General features: G+C 43.3%; 1 protein-coding gene across 2 annotated transcripts; it reads right to left on the bottom strand.

The window, feature by feature from the left end:
- Positions 1-148: 148 nt before the first annotated feature.
- Positions 149-17,523, bottom strand: LOC139560489 (DNA replication licensing factor mcm4). Of its 2 annotated transcripts, none has more exons than XM_071377316.1 (17): positions 17,379-17,523; positions 16,746-16,827; positions 16,431-16,586; positions 13,380-13,543; positions 13,053-13,154; positions 12,818-12,913; positions 12,597-12,692; positions 12,104-12,242; positions 9,042-9,262; positions 8,641-8,761; positions 3,578-3,837; positions 2,878-3,243; positions 1,931-2,058; positions 1,484-1,691; positions 960-1,188; positions 630-763; positions 149-461 (listed from the first exon to the last, which is right to left on the bottom strand). In XM_071377316.1, the coding sequence occupies exons 2-17, from the start codon at positions 16,807-16,809 to the stop codon at positions 369-371; spliced, it is 2,577 nt and encodes an 858-aa protein (XP_071233417.1). In that variant the 5' UTR covers positions 16,810-16,827; positions 17,379-17,523; the 3' UTR covers positions 149-368. The 2 variants fall into 2 exon arrangements, with proteins under 2 accessions (XP_071233417.1, XP_071233418.1); XM_071377317.1 differs by having other exon boundaries at positions 17,335-17,380.
- Between the last annotated feature and the right edge of the window lie 371 nt (positions 17,524-17,894).

Below are 17,894 nucleotides of genomic sequence, written 5' to 3'. Positions count from 1 at the left end.
CTATGCTTTTGCTATGCGTGCTCTTTTTGGTCTAGGCTGGGTAACACACAGTCTTAAGTGCACACTGCCTATAATCATGGCACACCTTGTTATAGTGTTGCATTGTAGCCCTGGCATCAGCATTCTTCCAAACCTGAAACATCCCAAATGACATACTAAAGCATTTCTTTATTGCTCACCAAAACATCAAAGCCACCAAGCACTATCAGTAATGATGAAGCATACAATGTTAGTCCTGACTGAGTCATTAACATTAATGTGGTCAAACATTCTTCACAGATCAGTATTCTGTAGAGAGAAAGCTGCTGGTTCAGGGAAATAAGTGCAAATTCAATGACTGTACAAGGTAAGGGGAGACGCAAGTTTCTTTACAGCAGGCGAACAGTCTTTCCAGTGACAGTCAGATAGTCTTCATCTGCCAGGGCTCGCAGAGCCTCTTCAAACATGTCCTTTGTTATTGCCTGAAAGTTAACAAATTGTAAGAAACACATTAGGGGACAGAAACACTATTCAGAAGATTGATATGCTTACCATCCAATTAAAATGTTTTAAGGTAATTGTGATGACTGTTTTCCTTGATAGTTCTCATCACCAGGAAAAGAAAAGCAGAGCTGGGAGGTACTACTTACAGCTTCAGACTGTCCTCGGAGGTCATCAAACAGCTGCTGGTACTTCATGGCAGGGGACTTTCCCTTGGACTGGATCACTTTCTTCAAGGCCTGGGTCAATTCCTCCTTACGCTTACGGGCCGTGGCACTCATTCCTGGGTTGAGTAAAAAACTAAAAGATAATACTTGCACCATATTGCACATTATCAAAGATACTGACATATACAAATTCATAACATGGTTGGGTTCGCACATCCAACCAATCAAAAAACATATTTGAAATATTTAACATGGCAGACATCGGAAGAGCTGTCATAGTAAGTAACTACAAATAGACTAAATCCTCCATACCGGTTGTGAGGATGGAGATGTCGACAAAGCCAGTCCTGGGGTCTGTAGCGGACTGCTTGAGGGCTTCGCGATGCAGTCTCTTGGCCTCCTCCACGTCGATGGTCTCCACCTTGTCAGAGAAGCGCACCTTGGCATGGGCCTCAGCCAGGCGGATCAGAGACTCCAGCTGCCTGGGGTAGGCAGACACCATCCCCCGCCCGCTGCCAATCTTCCTCATGTCCACGTAGGCCTGGAAGAAAGATACCCATACAATCAATCCAATTTATTTATAAAATCTTTACACTGTTGAATGCTACTGCAGGATATTTTTGTGCATTGTGTCGACCAGGACTTCGGCTGGCTTAATATAGCCTAAACCTGGAACCAGCACAGAACTTGTTACATTCAGGGCCTGAAACAAACCTAGCCAGCCACTTAATACTTTTTTTTACCAGCATTTGGTGCTGTCAGGTCCTGAAGTTACATCTACATCACAACCCCTTTCAACTTAGAGCATTTGTTATTATTATATGTCTATATCGTACCTCAATGAGTGCCTGGCTGGCTTCTTCGTTCAGTCTGGGGTTGATGTAAGTGCGAGCGTATGCAATGTAGTCCTTCAGCACAGCCATGTCCAGGAACTCTTCTTCAATCTGCTCCTCGCTCTGGTAGTAGAGCGCTACCAGGTGGTGAGCCAGGCGACGGTCATAAGCCTCGTCTTGAGGATCCAGCATCAGGAAGATCAGATCAAATCTGTAGGGGAAAAATAGCATTTAATTTCCTTTTTTATATATATTATGTTTAATGCCTCACATACTCTTTTTATTTATAGCAGGTCATATGCATGTAGTGAGTTATTTTATATATTTTTTGGCAACAAGGTGCATTTAGTTACAGTGGAGAAGTCATTGTTTGGGGTTCAGTGATCCTAAGGATATTATTGACAATCAATAAGAGTGTCCAGGGCAGTTGACCTATTGGGTAATATTTACCTTGAGAGCAGTGTGTGAGGGAGCTGGATGTTCTCAATGGTCGTCTTCTTGGGGTTCCACTGAGACTCCACAGGATTGGCTGCTGCCAGGACGGAGGTGCGTGCATTGAGCTGGCAAATGATTCCTGCCTGGACAAAAATAAATAGAGAGAGCGAGCTTTGTAAGAAACTACCCTGTAGTTCACCGTTACTAACAGACTACTTAAAAACAGAAAACAAAATTATAATGCTTCTACAGTAGTGAAACTATTTAATCATTCGATGTTACCAACACCACATTTAACATTAAAATTCAAGATAAGCCTATACGTTTCTGTGAAGTGCATCGTTTCTGTGAATAGTCTTGAACCTAGTGCTGAAACTTAAACATCAGTAAACTTTATTTATTTAACCTTTTTTTAATTATTTTTAAATTTTATCCCCCTTTCTCCCCAATTTTTCGTGGTATCCAATAGCTAGTAATTACTATCTTGTCTCATCGCTACAACTCCCGTACGGGCTCGGGAGAGACGAAGGTCGAAACGCGTCCTCCAAAGCACAACCCAACCAAGCCGCACTGCTTCTTAACACAGCGCGCCTCCAACCCGGAAGCCAGCCGCACCAATGTGTCGGAGGAAACACCGTGCACCTGGCCCCCTTGGTTAGCGCGCACTGCGCCCGGCCCGCCACAGGAGTCGCTGGAGCGCGATGAGACAAGGATATCCCTACCGGCCAAACACTCCCTAACCCGGACGACGCTAGGCCAATTGTGCATCGCCCCACGGACCTCCCGGTTGCGGCCGGCTGCGACAGAGCCTGGGCGCGAACCCAGAGACTCTGGTGGCGCAGCTAGCACTGCGATGCAGTGCCCTAGACCACTGCGCCACCCGGGAGGCCCTATTTATTTAACCTTTAACTAGGAAAGTTTATCCCCTGATCTTGTTTTGTTCTTTTTTTTTTTAAACCCACCTTGGCAATGGAGAGAGTCTGCTGCTCCATGACCTCATGCAGCACAGAGCGCGTGCTGTCGCTCATCTTGTCAAACTCATCAATACAACATATCCCGTTATCACTGAGCACCAGGGCCCCCGTCTGCAGCACTAGCTGCTTGGTCTCTGGGTCCTTCATCACATAGGCTGTGAGGCCCACGGCGCTGGAGCCCTTCCCAGACGTGTACTGACCGCGGGGCACCAGATTGAACACGTACTGCAGCAGCTGGGACTTGGAGGTGCCGGGGTCTCCACAGAGCAGGATGTTTACCTCGGCACGGAAGTTACCGCGGCCTGTCTGGCTGAAGTCTTTACGGGTGCCCCCGAATAGCTGGAGAAGAATACCCTTGGGAAAAGAAGAAAGTTTAGAGTACTGTGCATTTTGAATGGAAGTGAAATCTAAACTCAGTCAAAAATCAAACAACTGCTGCAGCAAAATGCCCTGGGAAAAGAATGACAAACTTTATAGTACTGTTCATGGATGTTGAATGAAAGCAAAATCCACTGTAATCTGACAGACAGCAGTTCCACATCCCTGGCAGCAGAGGACCCCACATTAATTTGATGAGAAAACGATCCCGTGGTGAGTTTCCCAAAAGCGTTGTAGCACAAACATCTTAATTACACAGCAGGCAATATAGAAAATATCTTTGTGCTACAACAACTTTGCTTTCACTGACCTTCTTGATGTCCTCGTGTTCATAGATGCTGGGGGCCAGGGCGGAGGAGAGACGATCGTATACATCTGGTTTGGAGGCCAGCTCCTTCAGTGTCTGGACGCGCTCTTCAGTGAAAAGCTTCTGGTCTGAATCCTCATCCAGTCCGTGAAGGCGCTTCTCATCAGTCTTGCGGAAATGGATGACATCGATGTGGGTCTTGTACACAGACTTCACGTTGCTCTGGCGAGGGTTTTCACGCATAGGAACCGCTCTATAGATACCTGTGGGAGAGTTGAGGAGTTTCGTCACGACAATAGGACAATTTTCTGTTTACCATCAAACGTCAACATTCCAGTGATGCACTTGCATCCCAACATCAAAAAGCTCTGTAGCAGGATAGCTAACACTGATGTCGGGAGTCTCGGGACCGTGAGAAATTTAACAGTGAGTGAGTGATGACCATGAACACACAAGACTGATGGCTATTGCTATGCAGGGATGGAACCAACATTTTCCTCCAATTGTTTAGTTCTGAACAGAACCATAATTTTTTTAGTTCCGTTACACTGTTCCAACCAGCAAAATAAAGTTCTGAACCGTTTTGAACCAAAACAATATAACGTTTATATTGTTAATTTCTGTTCCATTTTAAACCTTTTTACATTCAACTCAACATTAAATTACTTCACCAATGGATACGGGAGCTTGCTATGGAGCAGGCAAGCTACAGACAAATGTAGGGTGCGACATGTGAGTGAAATTCTGTGTGTGAGGAGAGCACTGGGCATGAAGCGCTGGGCAACTTGTTGATATGACATACATAATTATACCTACGGAGGAGTGACTTCTATGAAGGAACTGAACTTCAGAGAGTTGACTTAACATTGGACCAGAGCTAGCCCTGGATCATGACTCATTTTATTTAACCTGTTATCTTTACTGCTCCAGATCACTTTTATTCTCGGTTCTGTTTCTTAAAAAATGTTCGGTCTTACCCGGTTTTCGGTTCCCTGAACAGGTTCCAACTTGTTTCTAATGTTCAACAAGTATATTATTCTTATGGCTTTAATCTAGCTTTATTTGTGATATTTTCCCTTGCCTTGTTGGCTTGCTAGGTTATCAATCCTCTGACATCTGCGTTGTTGACGATAACCATCTGATTACGTGTTTGTTTTTTTTACTTGCACGAGCTGCATTTGAAGTTGCACACTCAACTTCTCATGACGCAGCTGGGAAATGAGTCCATAGAACCATGTCGTCTTATTCAAACTCTAGTAAGGCACAGCAGCAGTATGCATGACTACGGCTAATTGTTTTTCCTTACCACGTGACCTGACCAGAAAAACTAAGCCCATGGTTATAGGCAAAAAAAAGAAAAAAAAGAGGGTCAAACAGCAGTTGAAACAAACAAAGCATTATTGACCACCAAAATATCACAATTATAATTAAGCATATTTTAAGTCTATACAGTGTTTGTTACTAACATGGGATACCGTAGTTGAACTAAGTACATGAGGCACTTACAAGTTATAATGTGGCGAAATCCTGCACGGAGCCTTCACCGTGCGCTGCCACTTTAAGAGCGCATCAGCAGTAAGGAAGGAGGAAATAAAGACAGCTCCTTCAGCTCTTTGGGGAGGAGCTCTTGGGTGGCGCGACAGTTTGATTGTGTGTGCTATGCTGCAGAAGTTTTATTTTCAGCGTGTGTAGTTTATAAAGTATTTAACTCAATCATCGGTGTGACCGGTCGTGGTTGTTTTCGTTTGGGACCGCACCGGTTATGGATCGCATGGATTAGTAGCAACATTGGTGCGAAGCTTTGGCATACAAACCATCGGACGGTCAAACAGTACACCGGCACGCCTGAAGACCACAGCTAAGATCTCTTGTTTGCTTTCTCTCTTTCTCTTCCCTCTATCATTCCAGTGCTTTACCATGCAACAGACTTTCTATTTTTCAAATGCACTTCCCATTGAAGTTCATTAGAGCTGGACTATTATTGCCCTGCCAGAAGTATTTGGGTGGACATTTTAGTTAAAAGGGAGGTTGCTTGCAAGTTGTGTGTTATTTGAACTGTATTGAGGTGGGGTGTACTAATGACATGTGGCCGAGAAGATTGTGGACATTTTTAAGGCCTTTGTTGTGTCTATGACCACCCCCCCACATTCATACCCTCTGCACTCCTCCACTGGAAGATAATACATATTACTGCAAATCCTCTGTTGATGACTGGGTTCTTTCTTGTATGAAGTTGCTGTTCAATTGCTCTGCCATTATTGTATGAGGTATTCTTGGTGGGGTTACCCCTGTGCTGTGATATGGGTTTTATAGGGTGTGTATTCTCTTTTCTCTCCACTGGCTATCTGGTAAACAGGCTACACTCTAGGCAGTCTCTTCTGCTGATGTGTGTGGGTCTGGTAGTGGTACTCTCTCTATTCTACTCTTTTCCTTTCGGCATGGTTAATACCTGCCTGGCGCCCGAACAAAATCGTTATCTTTACCCCTCTCTAATAAATACCGCTACAATATTCTACAAGAAATCACTGAATATCATTTCTTTATTAGTCCAAAAACAGATGTGGCAACTTCGGATTGCCCCTTAACTAGAGCACACTTTTTTGAAAGCACTTTATAGCCTGTTACAGAATCCCCTTGCCGAGGGCGCTACATCATTGTGTGCGCATTTGTTTATTTGCTTTCTGGAGCCGTGCTGTCTGGCTCTCACTCATCCTCACCTTTTCTCCCCCTCGCATGAGAGATTGAACATCTCCAGCTCGTGGCTTCAGCCAACTAGACAATAGCCGTGCACGCTCTAGCCATGCAGTCTCTCCGAGCCCTGATTGGCTGACCAGCCTGACCCATACTCCCCAAGGGAGTAAATATGGCCCGTACCCGAACGGTGTTTTCCCCAGTTTCCCAGTCTGAGCATGGGTGGACTGGTGTATATGGGGATGCGTGTTATGCCTGTTGGATGCGTTTACCACATGTGCTCCAAGCAGAGATGAACTCTTCTTGACATTTATGTTGCCTATTTGTATAGCTTCAGTGTTCATTGAATGTTATTAGGTAACATGTTTATTGTTAGCATGAGTGCTAGTTGTGACTCGGGTTACTACAGTTAAGGTCAGAAGTTTACATACACTTAGGTTGGAGTCCTTAACTTGTTTTTCAACCACTCCACAAATTTCTTGATAACAAACTATAGTTTTGGCAAGTCGGTTAGAACATCTAACCGACTTGACACAAATTTTTTCAACAATTGTTTACAGACAGATTATTTCACTGTATCACAATTCCAGTGGGTCAGACGTTTACATACACTAAATTGACTGTGCTTTTAAACAGCTTGGAAATTTCCAGAAAACTGTCATGGAATTAGAAGCTTCTGATAAGCTAATTGACATCATTTGAGTCAATTGGAGGTGTACCTGTGGATATATTTCAAGGCCTACCTTCAAACTCTGTGCCTCTTTGCTTGACATCATGGGAAAATCAAAAGAAATCAGCCAAGACCTCAGAATGTATTTTTGAGACCTCCACAAGTCTGGTTCACCCTTGGGAGCAATTTCCAAACGCTTGAAGGTACCACGTTCATCTGTACAAACAATAGTAGGCAAGTACAAACGCCATGGAACCACACAGCCGTCATATTGCTCAGGAAGGAGACGCGTTCTGTCTCCTAGAGATGAACGTACTTTGGTGCGAAAAGTGCAAATCAATCCCAGAACATCAGAAAAGGACCTTGTGAAGATGCTGGAGGAAACAGGTACAAAAGTATCTATATCCACCGTAAAACGAGTCCTATTTCGACATAACCTGAAAGGCCGCTCAGCAAGGATGAAGCCACTGCTCCAAAACAGCCATAAAAAAGCCAGACTACGGTTTGCAACTGCACATGGGGACAAAGATCGTACTTTTTGGAGAAATGTCCTCTGGTCTGATGAAACAAAAATAGAACTGTTTAGCCATAATGACCATCGTTATGTTTGGAGGAAAAAGGGGGAGGCTTGCAAGCCGAAGAACACCATCCCAACCGTGAAGCACGGGGGTGGCAGTACCATGTTGTGGGGGTGCTTTGCTGCAGGAGGGACTGGTGCACTTCACAAAATAGACGGCATCATGAGGCAGGAAAAATATGTGGATATATTGAAGCAACATCTCAAGACATCAGTCAGGAAGTTAAAGCTTGGTCGCAAATGGGTCTTCCAAATGGACAATGACCCCAAGCATACTTCCAAAGTTGTGGCAAAATGGCTTAAGAACAACAAAGTCAAGGTATTGAAGTGGCCATCACAAAGCCCTGACCTCAATCCCATTAAAAATTTGTGGGCAGAAATGAAAAAGCGTGTGTGAGCAAGGAGGCCTACAAACCTGACTCAGTTACACCAGCTCTGTCAGCAGGAATGGGCCAAAATTCACCCAACTTATTGTGGGAAGCTTGTGGAAGGCTACCTGAAACATTTGACCCAAGTTAAACAATTTAAAAGGCAATGCTACCAAATACTAATTGAGTGTTTGTAAACTTCTGACCCACTGCGAATGTGATGAAAGATACTATACTATATGCATTTCACATTCTTAAAATAAAGTGGTGATCTAACTGACCTGAAACAGGTAATTTTTACTAAGATTAAATGTCAGGAATTGTGAAACTGCATTTAAATGTATTTGGCTAAGGTGTATGTAAACTTCCGACTTCAACTCAACTCTGTAATATATATGGTTATTAGATAGTCCTTTGCTCCAGTTGTATTCATCATCATTCCTTCATACATAGCTTCTCCCATTCTATTGCACTCTACACATATCTATGCAGTGTATTTATATCCTGTATAGCATATACATTTTCTCTCTGTGCCTTTACAGGTCCATCCCCATGTTCATCTTCCTCTGGGTGTTTAAATAAAGTTCCTGTGTGTTAACTCTTGGGCTGCTTTAATTCCCTCTAACCGGGGGCGGCGTCAGTGGGTCACAAACCAGTAAAATACGTAGAGCCGGGTTGCTCTCTTCCACATACCATATCCAACAGCAAAGCTATACATTATCGCTTCACAACCAGTTCTTCTACGGGGAAAACAGCTCACCAGTGATGTTGATGCGGTCTCCTGGCTGTACTTTGTCGACCAGGTCGTTGTGAGCATACACTATGGTGGTGTGAGGGGTCTGCCCAGCAGGCATGTCATCAGGAGACTCCTGCACTTTGATCTGAAAAGGAGAAAAAAAAGGAATCAGAGTGAGAACTGGAGTTCTGCTTCTTCAGAGCTGTGTCTGGAAATACACTACTATTGGATTTGTGTTCTAACCCAGGAAGACAAGCTTTTATGGACTAACGGGTATCTGAACTAAACCACTACCCTCAGTTTTCTGTTCAGCAACATCCAAACAAATGGTATCTTCCATTTAAAGTAAGCAGACTGTCTTAAAGTATAACAGCCCCTGCATGATCTTGACCTACTTAAAAAAACGCTTTCACCCCATATCTCACCATCTGTTTGTCGGAGAAGGCTGAGCGGTTGTGGATGAGGGCCAGACTGTGGGTGGTGTTGCAGTTGCGGCACACGGCGGGCTCTGCGATGCGGCCGCGGTCCACCTCCACACGGGTAGAAAAGGCACAAACCTGGCACTGGAAGAAGGCCTCCTGCATCTCTGGGATCAGCTGGGAGGTCCTGATCACCATGCCGCTGATGGTGATCATTTGGTCAATGTCTGGAAGGAGAGGGACAGAGGAAGATTGTATTAAGTACTGAGCACTATAGCACCAGATATGGCTTCATACATTTTAGATATGCTTGACTGAGCTTGCCCGGGGCAAATGGAATCAATGTAAGCCCCAAAAGTACAAATCATCTGGCACTCTAGGCCGCAGGCTCATTCCAACGCTCAATTTTGAAAGAAAATCAATGTTTAATTGAGTATAATTCACTCTTCATATGGTTTATAGTGCAATAGATGTTCATCCATTGTTCAGGGAAGCTAGACATCCATCAGATGATATGGTCTATTACTAGAACAGAAAGGAAAACGCCGCACAATGCTGCTCATGCTCCCAGGTGATATTTATTTTTAACAACGTTTTGACCCGTAGGTCTTCATTAGACTGATGTAGCTGGATGTGCGTATGTTCTTCAGCTTTTGTACTATTACTAGGACAGTCACGTTTACCGTATTGCCACCACACCGGAAGTCACGAGTCATGACTGCAGTCAAATGACATGACCGATGAGTCACGGTTACTAGACTTCCCCCAAACGGCGCTCTGATGCCGCAAACTTACTAATGGCCAGTCGCTAATACCCTGGTACTAAGCGCTCTATTGTCCCTCTAATCACTTGTCCCTGTCAAACACTTCATGAGAGCCCTGGCATTCAGAGTTTGAGTGGAATAGGATCACCTGTTGCACAGTGAGAGCCAGCTCCTCATAGCTACAAGACCATGGTGCTTACCTATGGCTATGCTCAAACCCTACACCCCAATCCGAGCACTCCGTTCTGCCACCGCAGGCCTCTTGGCCCTCCCACCCCTACGGGAGGACAGCTCGTCTCTGTCCTGGCACCCCATTGGTGGAACCAGCTTCCCCCTGAAGCTAGAACAGCAGAGTCTCTGCCGATCTTCCAAAAACATCTAAAACCCTACTTCTTCAAACAGTATTTGAATTAATCCTACTCACCTCGACCCCCCCCCTCCCATTAATTTTAAATTTTTTAAATAAACACTTAACCAGCACTTGCACTTGACCCCCTCTTCTAGCTCTGACTCTACTGACAGCTACTTTAAAGAAAATTTTTACTTTCTATGCCTGTGATATGTGGTTGTCCCACCTAGCTATCTTAAGATGAATGCACTAACTGTAAGTCACTCTGGATAAGAGTGTCTGCTAAATGACTAAAATGTAAATAGCTGGTTGATGCATGGAATGAAGTAAGTTTTCCTATTAGCCAATGTTGCGCAACATTTCTATAGGCTATGCAATTGCGTGAGAACTGAGTTGATGGCCTCTATTAAAAAGAGGGATACTATACTTTTTCTATAGGCTAGGTCTACTATATTTACCTTAAAATTCCTCATATTAAGCACAGTCTACCTGGCTGGCATGAAAAAAGAACCGTGTGAAAATGTCCTCCATTCGCTATTTAAATGCATAAGGATGACCTTTTTTCCCCGACCCTGTTCCGACAGGTGCATGATAAAAACTAATTTCACACATACAGTACCAGTCAAAAGTTTGGACACACCTCATTTCAGGGGTTTTCTTAGTTTTTTTACTATTTTGTACATTGTAGAATAATAGTGAAGACATCTAAACTATGGAATCACGTAGTAACCAAAAAAGTTTTAGATTTGAGATTCTTCAAAGTAGGCACCCTTTGCCTTAATGACAGCTTTGCACACGCTTGGCATTCTCTCAACCAGCTTCATGAGGTAGTCACCTGGAATGCATTTCAATTAACAGGTGTGCCTTGTTAAAAGTTAATTTGTGGAATTAATGTCCTTAATGCATTTGAGCCAATCAGTTGTGTTGTGACAAGGTAGGGGTGGTACACAGAAGATAGCCCAATTTGGTAAAAGACCAAGTCCATATTATGGCAAAAACAGCTCAAATATGCAAAGAAACGACAGTCCATTATTTCAAGACATGAAGGTCAGTCACTCCGTACAATTTCAAGAACTTGAACGTTTTTTCAAGTGCAGTAGCAAAAACCATCAAGCACTATGATGAAACTGGCTCTCATGAGGACCGCCACAGGAAAGGAAGACCGAGAGTTACCTCTGCTGCAGAGGATAAGTTCATTAAGAGTTACCAGCCTCAGAAATTGCAGCCAAAATAAATGTAAAAGACACATCAACCTCAACTGTTCAGAGGAGACTGCGCGAATCAGGCCTTCAACTTAAGGACACCAATAAGAAGAAGAGACTTGCTTGGGGAAAGAAACACAAACAAAGGACATTAGACCGGTGCAAATCTGTCCTTTGGTCTGATGAGTACAAATGTGAGGTTTTTGGTTCCAACCGTTGTGTCTTTGAGACGCAGAGTAGATGAACGGATGATCTCTGCATGTGTGGTTCCCACCTTGAAGCATGGAGGTGGGGTGATGGTGCTTTGGTGGGGATACTGTCTTTCTATTTTATTCAGCTATGTTCAATTGTATTCTTCTTACTATAACATAAAATGCCACAGGAATTATAAGCAAATCTTGTCTGCTAAATGAACTAGTGTATCGAACAGCCACATGACATAGCCAGATCAGGGCCTAACATGACTCAGAATATGCTATTCGGTTATTTTCTCCATATGATGTTTCTTTAGAAATTACTAAAATAAATAATGGATTTATTGTGTTGGTGTAGGCTATATTAAATTGATTTATTAGCCTATTTTAAAAAGTGTATGTTCCAGAGGTCCACATCAGTGCCTTGTAGGCTATGTGTGGAAGTCCGGAGATGTTAAACGCATTTATGTTAATTAACGGTGAATAACAGTGAGACCGGCAGTTATTTGCATGACAGTTACCGGCTGACAAAATGTAATTACCGCCACAGTCCTATTACCTTCAGGGTTCAGGCTCCTCATGTTCCTAGTCTTCAGGGCGTTGTACGGCCGCACCTGGATCTGGTGCTCCAAGATGGAGTCTGGGAAACGCTCAAAGAACAGCTCATTGACAGCCATGTCAAATGTGGGGATGACTTCCTGTGAAAGAGATATAGGAAAAACAACATTATGAATCACCATTCTTATTGGTATGCTACACATAATTAAATATTGTATCTCTATGCCCATGGTAATAAATGGTCAAAAAATATTTAGCAGACAAATATTACACCAACCCACCTTTGCTAGCTGTCATACGGGAAACATTTTAAGTTAGCATTCATAGCCCATTATCTCCCATTAATATTAGAGAGGTCCTAAAGCTAGAAATCAAATATCTAAATGACCCTTGGTATGTCCATCTTAAAACAATTCCATATGTTAGCTTAGTAGAACTTACACTTAGACTCGAGAGGGTTCATATGTGAGACCGTCTGGTGCGTGCGTGTTTACCTGGGGGTAGGAGATGAGCTGCCTGTACAGGTCTGCGTCAAAGGACTGCACATGGCCGCAGTTGACGTTCAGCACAGGCTCACCAACCACACTGATCTAGAGGGACAACACAAATAGAAAATTATCACTGCAAAAGAATAAGTGCAATACTAGTCTCAAGACAAGATGTAAATGGTTGATGTTATTGGTGTCACATGGTGCTAGGGGGAGGGGGACCCTACCTCCTCCAGCTTCTGCATGTAGAGAGGCTCGTTCAGGTCCAAACCAGCATTCTCATCCTCGTTGGAAGTCGGGTCAATGAACCTCTGCAGGAATCTCTATGGTGAAAACGAACAATAATAGCATTCAGATAAAATGATCTAACAGATTGAACTCACATTTTTTCTTATCAATTAGATTTGTATTATTTATTTTTCTACACCAATGAAAGCAAAGCCCTAAGGTTAATTTCCATACCTGGAACTTCTCCTTGCACGTGCCCACGTTGACATCAGTGCCCCAGATAACAAGCTTCTGACCCACTGCCTGCTCACTGGCTACTGCACCATCTGCACTTGGCTGGTAGAGGACAAAAATGGCATTAGCTGTTATAGATTTCCTAACAATGTCATTCTATATAGCATAAGCCGTTAGCAAATCTCTAACGCCATCTTTCTATAATAAATAGCATTAGCTGTTACAGATTTGCTAACAATATCATTCTATATCTATATAGCATTAGCGGTTATACATTTCCTGATTATCATTCTCTATCTTTCTCCATATAGGAGTTCCTCTACTCACCGGCTCAGAGTGAAGGTCCACCTGGGGGGCCTTCCTGATGGAGCCCAGGTCAGGGCGCTGTCTGGCTGGGGTGCCACGCACACCACTACGGGGGGTGCCCTCCACCCTGGAGCTAGGAGTCCCGTACATCAGAGGGGAGCTCATGTCCACCTCACTGGGGAGAACTGAGGAGAAGACATTGACTTAACATTCCGAGTGACATCACAGGGTCAAAATCTCAGTTCTTTTAGGTCCAGTTTATTTTTTGCAGTTGTGCTGCACAAATGATCTGGGCCCATCGCCACAAAGCATCTCAGAGTAGGAGTGCTGATCTTGGATCTGTCCATATAAATCATATCAAACTTTATTTGTCACATGCGCCGAATACAACAAGTGTTGACCTTACCGTGAAATGCTTACTTACAAGCCCTTAACCAACAGTGCAGTTCAAGAAGAGTTAAGAAAATATTTACCAAATAAACTAAAAAGTAAAAAAAGAAATAAAAAGTAACACAATAACGAAGTTATATACAGGGGGTACCGGTACCAAGTCAGTGTGCGGGGGTACAGGTTAGTTGAGGTAATTGTACATGTAGGTAAGGGTGAAGTGACTATGCATGTGGGTCAATGTAAATAGTTCGGTGGCCATTTGATTAATTGTTCAGCAGTCTATTGGCTTGGGGGTAGAAGCTGTTACGGAGCCTTTTGGACCTAGACTTGGCGCTCCGGTACCACTTGCTGTGCGGTAGCAGAGAAAACAGTCTATGACTTGGGTGACTGGAGTCGCTGACAATTTTATGGGATTTCCTCTGACACCCCCTATTATATAAGTCCTGGATGGCACGAAGCTTGGCCCCAGTGATGTACTGGGCCGTACGCACTACCCTCTGTAGCGCCTTATGGTCAGATGCCGAGCTCCTTTCCCCATCTCCTGAGGGGGAAAAGGTTTTGTCGTGCCCTCTTCACGACTGTCTTGGTGTTTGGACCATGATAGTTTGTTGGTGATGTGGACACCAAGGAACTTGAAACTCTTGACCCGCTCCACTACAGCCCCGTTGATGTTAATGGGGGCCTGTTCAGCCTGCCTTTTCCTGTAGTCCACGACCTGCTCCTTTGTCTTGATCACATTGAGGGAGGGGTTGTTGTCCTCCCTATAGGCTGTCTCATCATTGTCGGTGATCAGGCCTACCACTGTTGTGTCGTCAGCAAACTTAATGATGGTGTTGAAGTCGTGCCTGGCCGTGCAGTCATGAGTGAACAGGGAGTACAGGAGGGGACTGAGTACACACCCTTGAGGGGCCACAGTGTTGAGGATCAGCATGGCAGACATGTTATTGCCTACCCTTACCACCTGGAGCAGCCTGTCAGAAAATTCAGGATCCAGTTGCAGAGGGAGGTGTTTAGTCCCAGGGTCTTTAGCTTAGTGATGAGATTGGAAGGCACTATGATGTTGACAGCTGAGCTGTAGTCAATGAATATCATTCTCACATAGGTTTTCCTTTTGTCCAGGTGGGAAAGGGCAGTGTAGAGTGCAAAAGAGATTGCATCATCTGTGGATCTGTTGGGGAGGTATGTGAATTGGAGTGGGTCTAGGGTATCCGGGAGGATGCTGTTGATGTGAGCCATGACCAGCCTTTCAAAGCACTTCATGGCTACCGACGTGAATGCTACAGGGCGGTAATCATTTAGGCAGGTTACCTTCGCTGCCTTGGGCACAGGGACAATAATAATTAGTGATGCACCGATATTACATTTTTGGCTGATACCAATATCAGATATTTTCCTTGACAAATTAATTAATTACTGCGGCCTATTAAGCATTCTAGTACAGTTAAATAGACTGCTGCGTCCGCGTGTGTGTGAACTAAGGCACTGCATCTCAGTGCAAGCAGTGTCACTACAGTCCTTGGTTTTAATCCAGGCTGTATCACATCAAGAACTTTCAAAGTTCCTTCAAGTGCAGTCACAAAAAACATCAAACTGGCTCTTATGAGGACCGCCACAGGAAAAGAAGACGCAGTTGCCTCTGCTGCAGAGGATGAGTTCATTAAGAGTTACCAGCCTCAGCATTGGGCAATTAACTGCACCTAAGATTTCAGCCCAAATAAATGCTTCACAGAGTTCAAGTAACAGACACATCTGAACATCAACTGTTCAGAGGAGACTGTGGGAAATCAGGCCTTCATGGTCGAATTGCTGCATAGAAACCACTACTAAAGGACACCAATAAGAAGAGACTTGCTTGGGCCAAGAAACACAAGCAAAGGACATTAGACCGGTGGAAATCTGTCCTTTGGTCTGATGAGTCCAAATTGGAGATTCTTGGTTCCAACCGCCGTGTCTTTGTGATATGCAGAGTAAGTGAACGGATGATCTATGCATGTGTGGTTCCCACTGTGAAGCATGGAGGTGGGGTGATGGTGCTTTGCTGGGGACACTGTCTGTGATTTATTTAGAATTCAAGGCACACTTAACCAGCATGGCTACCACAGCATTCTGCAGCGATACGCCACCCCATCTGGTTTGCGCTTAGTGGGACTATCATTGGTTTTTCAACAGGACAATGACCCAAAACAAACCTCCAGGCTGTGTAAGGGCTATTTGACCTAGGAGAGTGATGGAGTGCTGCATCAGATGATCTGGCCTCCACAATCACCCAACCTCAACCCAATTGAGATGGTTTGGGATGAGTTGGACAGCAGAGTGAAGAAAAGGACCCAACAAGTGCTCAGCATATGTGTGGACTCCTTCAAGACTGTTGGAAAAGCATTCCTCATGAAGCTGGTTGAGAGAATGCCAAGTGTGCAAAGCTGTCAAAGCAAAGTGTGGCTACTTTGAAGAATATAACATCTATTTTGATTTGTTTAACTTTTTGGTTACTACATGATTCCATGTGTGTTATTTAATAGTGTTGATGTCTTCACTACTATTCTACAGTGTGTAAAATAAAGAAAAACCCTTGAATGAGTATGTGTCCAAACTTTTGACTGGTACTGTATATATATGCGACTGCAAAAAAAAGACTAACTTAAACAGCATCATTCTGTGTGTCAATGCTGGAGAGGCAGTTACCTGAGCGGCGTGGGCTGGAGAACAGAGAGGTGTCATGGACAGCAGGGCTGGCAATGTCTGTGGCTGGAGATGTGGGCATGGCCGGCAGATCCCCGTTGGAGGAGTCCTGACGTCTCCGCCGCTGGGAAGGAGGGGAGACCAGGCCATCACTGCCAGCTACAGAGACAGAAAAATACATAGTTGGTTAGACTGCTTCCTTTCATGTGATTTTATATGTCCTTAAGTGTTATATTAAATTAAAAACAGAATATCACTGTACAAAATCAAACTGTAAATATAGTTTATGGTACTCAGAACCTTTTGCTGTCAACTTACGAGTGGCTGGAATGTCATCCCTGTTGCGCTTGCGTCTTCCGGGAGTTGATGTTGGTGAAGACATTCTGAATGATCACAGGTCCTAGAAAAGAAATCTGGTTAAATAACGTTAAATGTATTCGCCTTTGACTCGTAAAATAACAATGCAACCAGTAAGTAACACATAGCTGAGTTGAGCTTGAATTAGCTAATAACAAAGCCTGTAGTTAGTTATGTCAATAGCTAACTAGTAAATTGTTGGTAGCTACTTGCATTCTTTTCGACGTGTAATGAAACAATGCATCCTAGCCAGTTAGCTAGCTGGGAAGTCAACTAAACTTCCCGAAAGAGCTTGTCAACTAAAAATAAAATATTTATTGTAAATCCTTAACTAGGTACATTCTCTAATTATATATTTCTAATCATTTTTTATCAAATACTTTGATGGCTGGCATGTTCAAGACAATTGTTAAACAGTAGCTAGCTAGTGCAAGTTAACAATTTAAAAAATCCGGTGAACACTCCCAAACACATAAATTAGGTAATCTGAATTTGATCTAACATAAAACATTTAATAAACAACGACCTAGTTAATTTAGCCTTTAATAACCTTAGAAATAGCTAGCTACAGTATCTTAAAATTACTTTTCTTACCTACTACGTAGTGCTACTGCAATGAATTTGGCGCGAAATTGTGGGTGTGACGTTTTAGTCCCGGGAAACTTTGCACCAATAGCGAAGCTAAACTACGTGTGCGCTCTACATTAGCATTTGCACATCAAGGGGATTCCGGAGTGTCTTACAATCAGTACGGTTAACATTTTAAATGGAATACATTAATATTCTTATTTTTGTAAGTATTTCATTATTATTTCCATTGTAATAATTGTGTTCTACTGAAGGTCTGGGTAATCCGCCCATCATCTGATATCGTTTCTCCCGACATTTTTTTTATTTTTTATTTTTTATTATTTTTTTACTTGCTATATTGTATTTACTTCGCCACCATGGCCTTTTTATATTTTTATTTATTTTTATATATATTTTGTTTGCCTTCACCTCCCTTATCTCACCTCACTTGCTCACATTGTATATAGACTTATTTTTCACTGTATTATTGACTGTATGTTTGTTTTACTCCATGTGTAACTATGTGTTGTTGTATGTATC

Source organism: Salvelinus alpinus, chromosome 30 (genome assembly GCF_045679555.1).
Source record: "Salvelinus alpinus chromosome 30, SLU_Salpinus.1, whole genome shotgun sequence".
NCBI classification, from domain to species: domain Eukaryota; kingdom Metazoa; phylum Chordata; class Actinopteri; order Salmoniformes; family Salmonidae; genus Salvelinus; species Salvelinus alpinus.
Note: the sequence above shows the minus strand (reverse complement) of the source record. Positions and strands in the feature narration are given on the sequence as shown.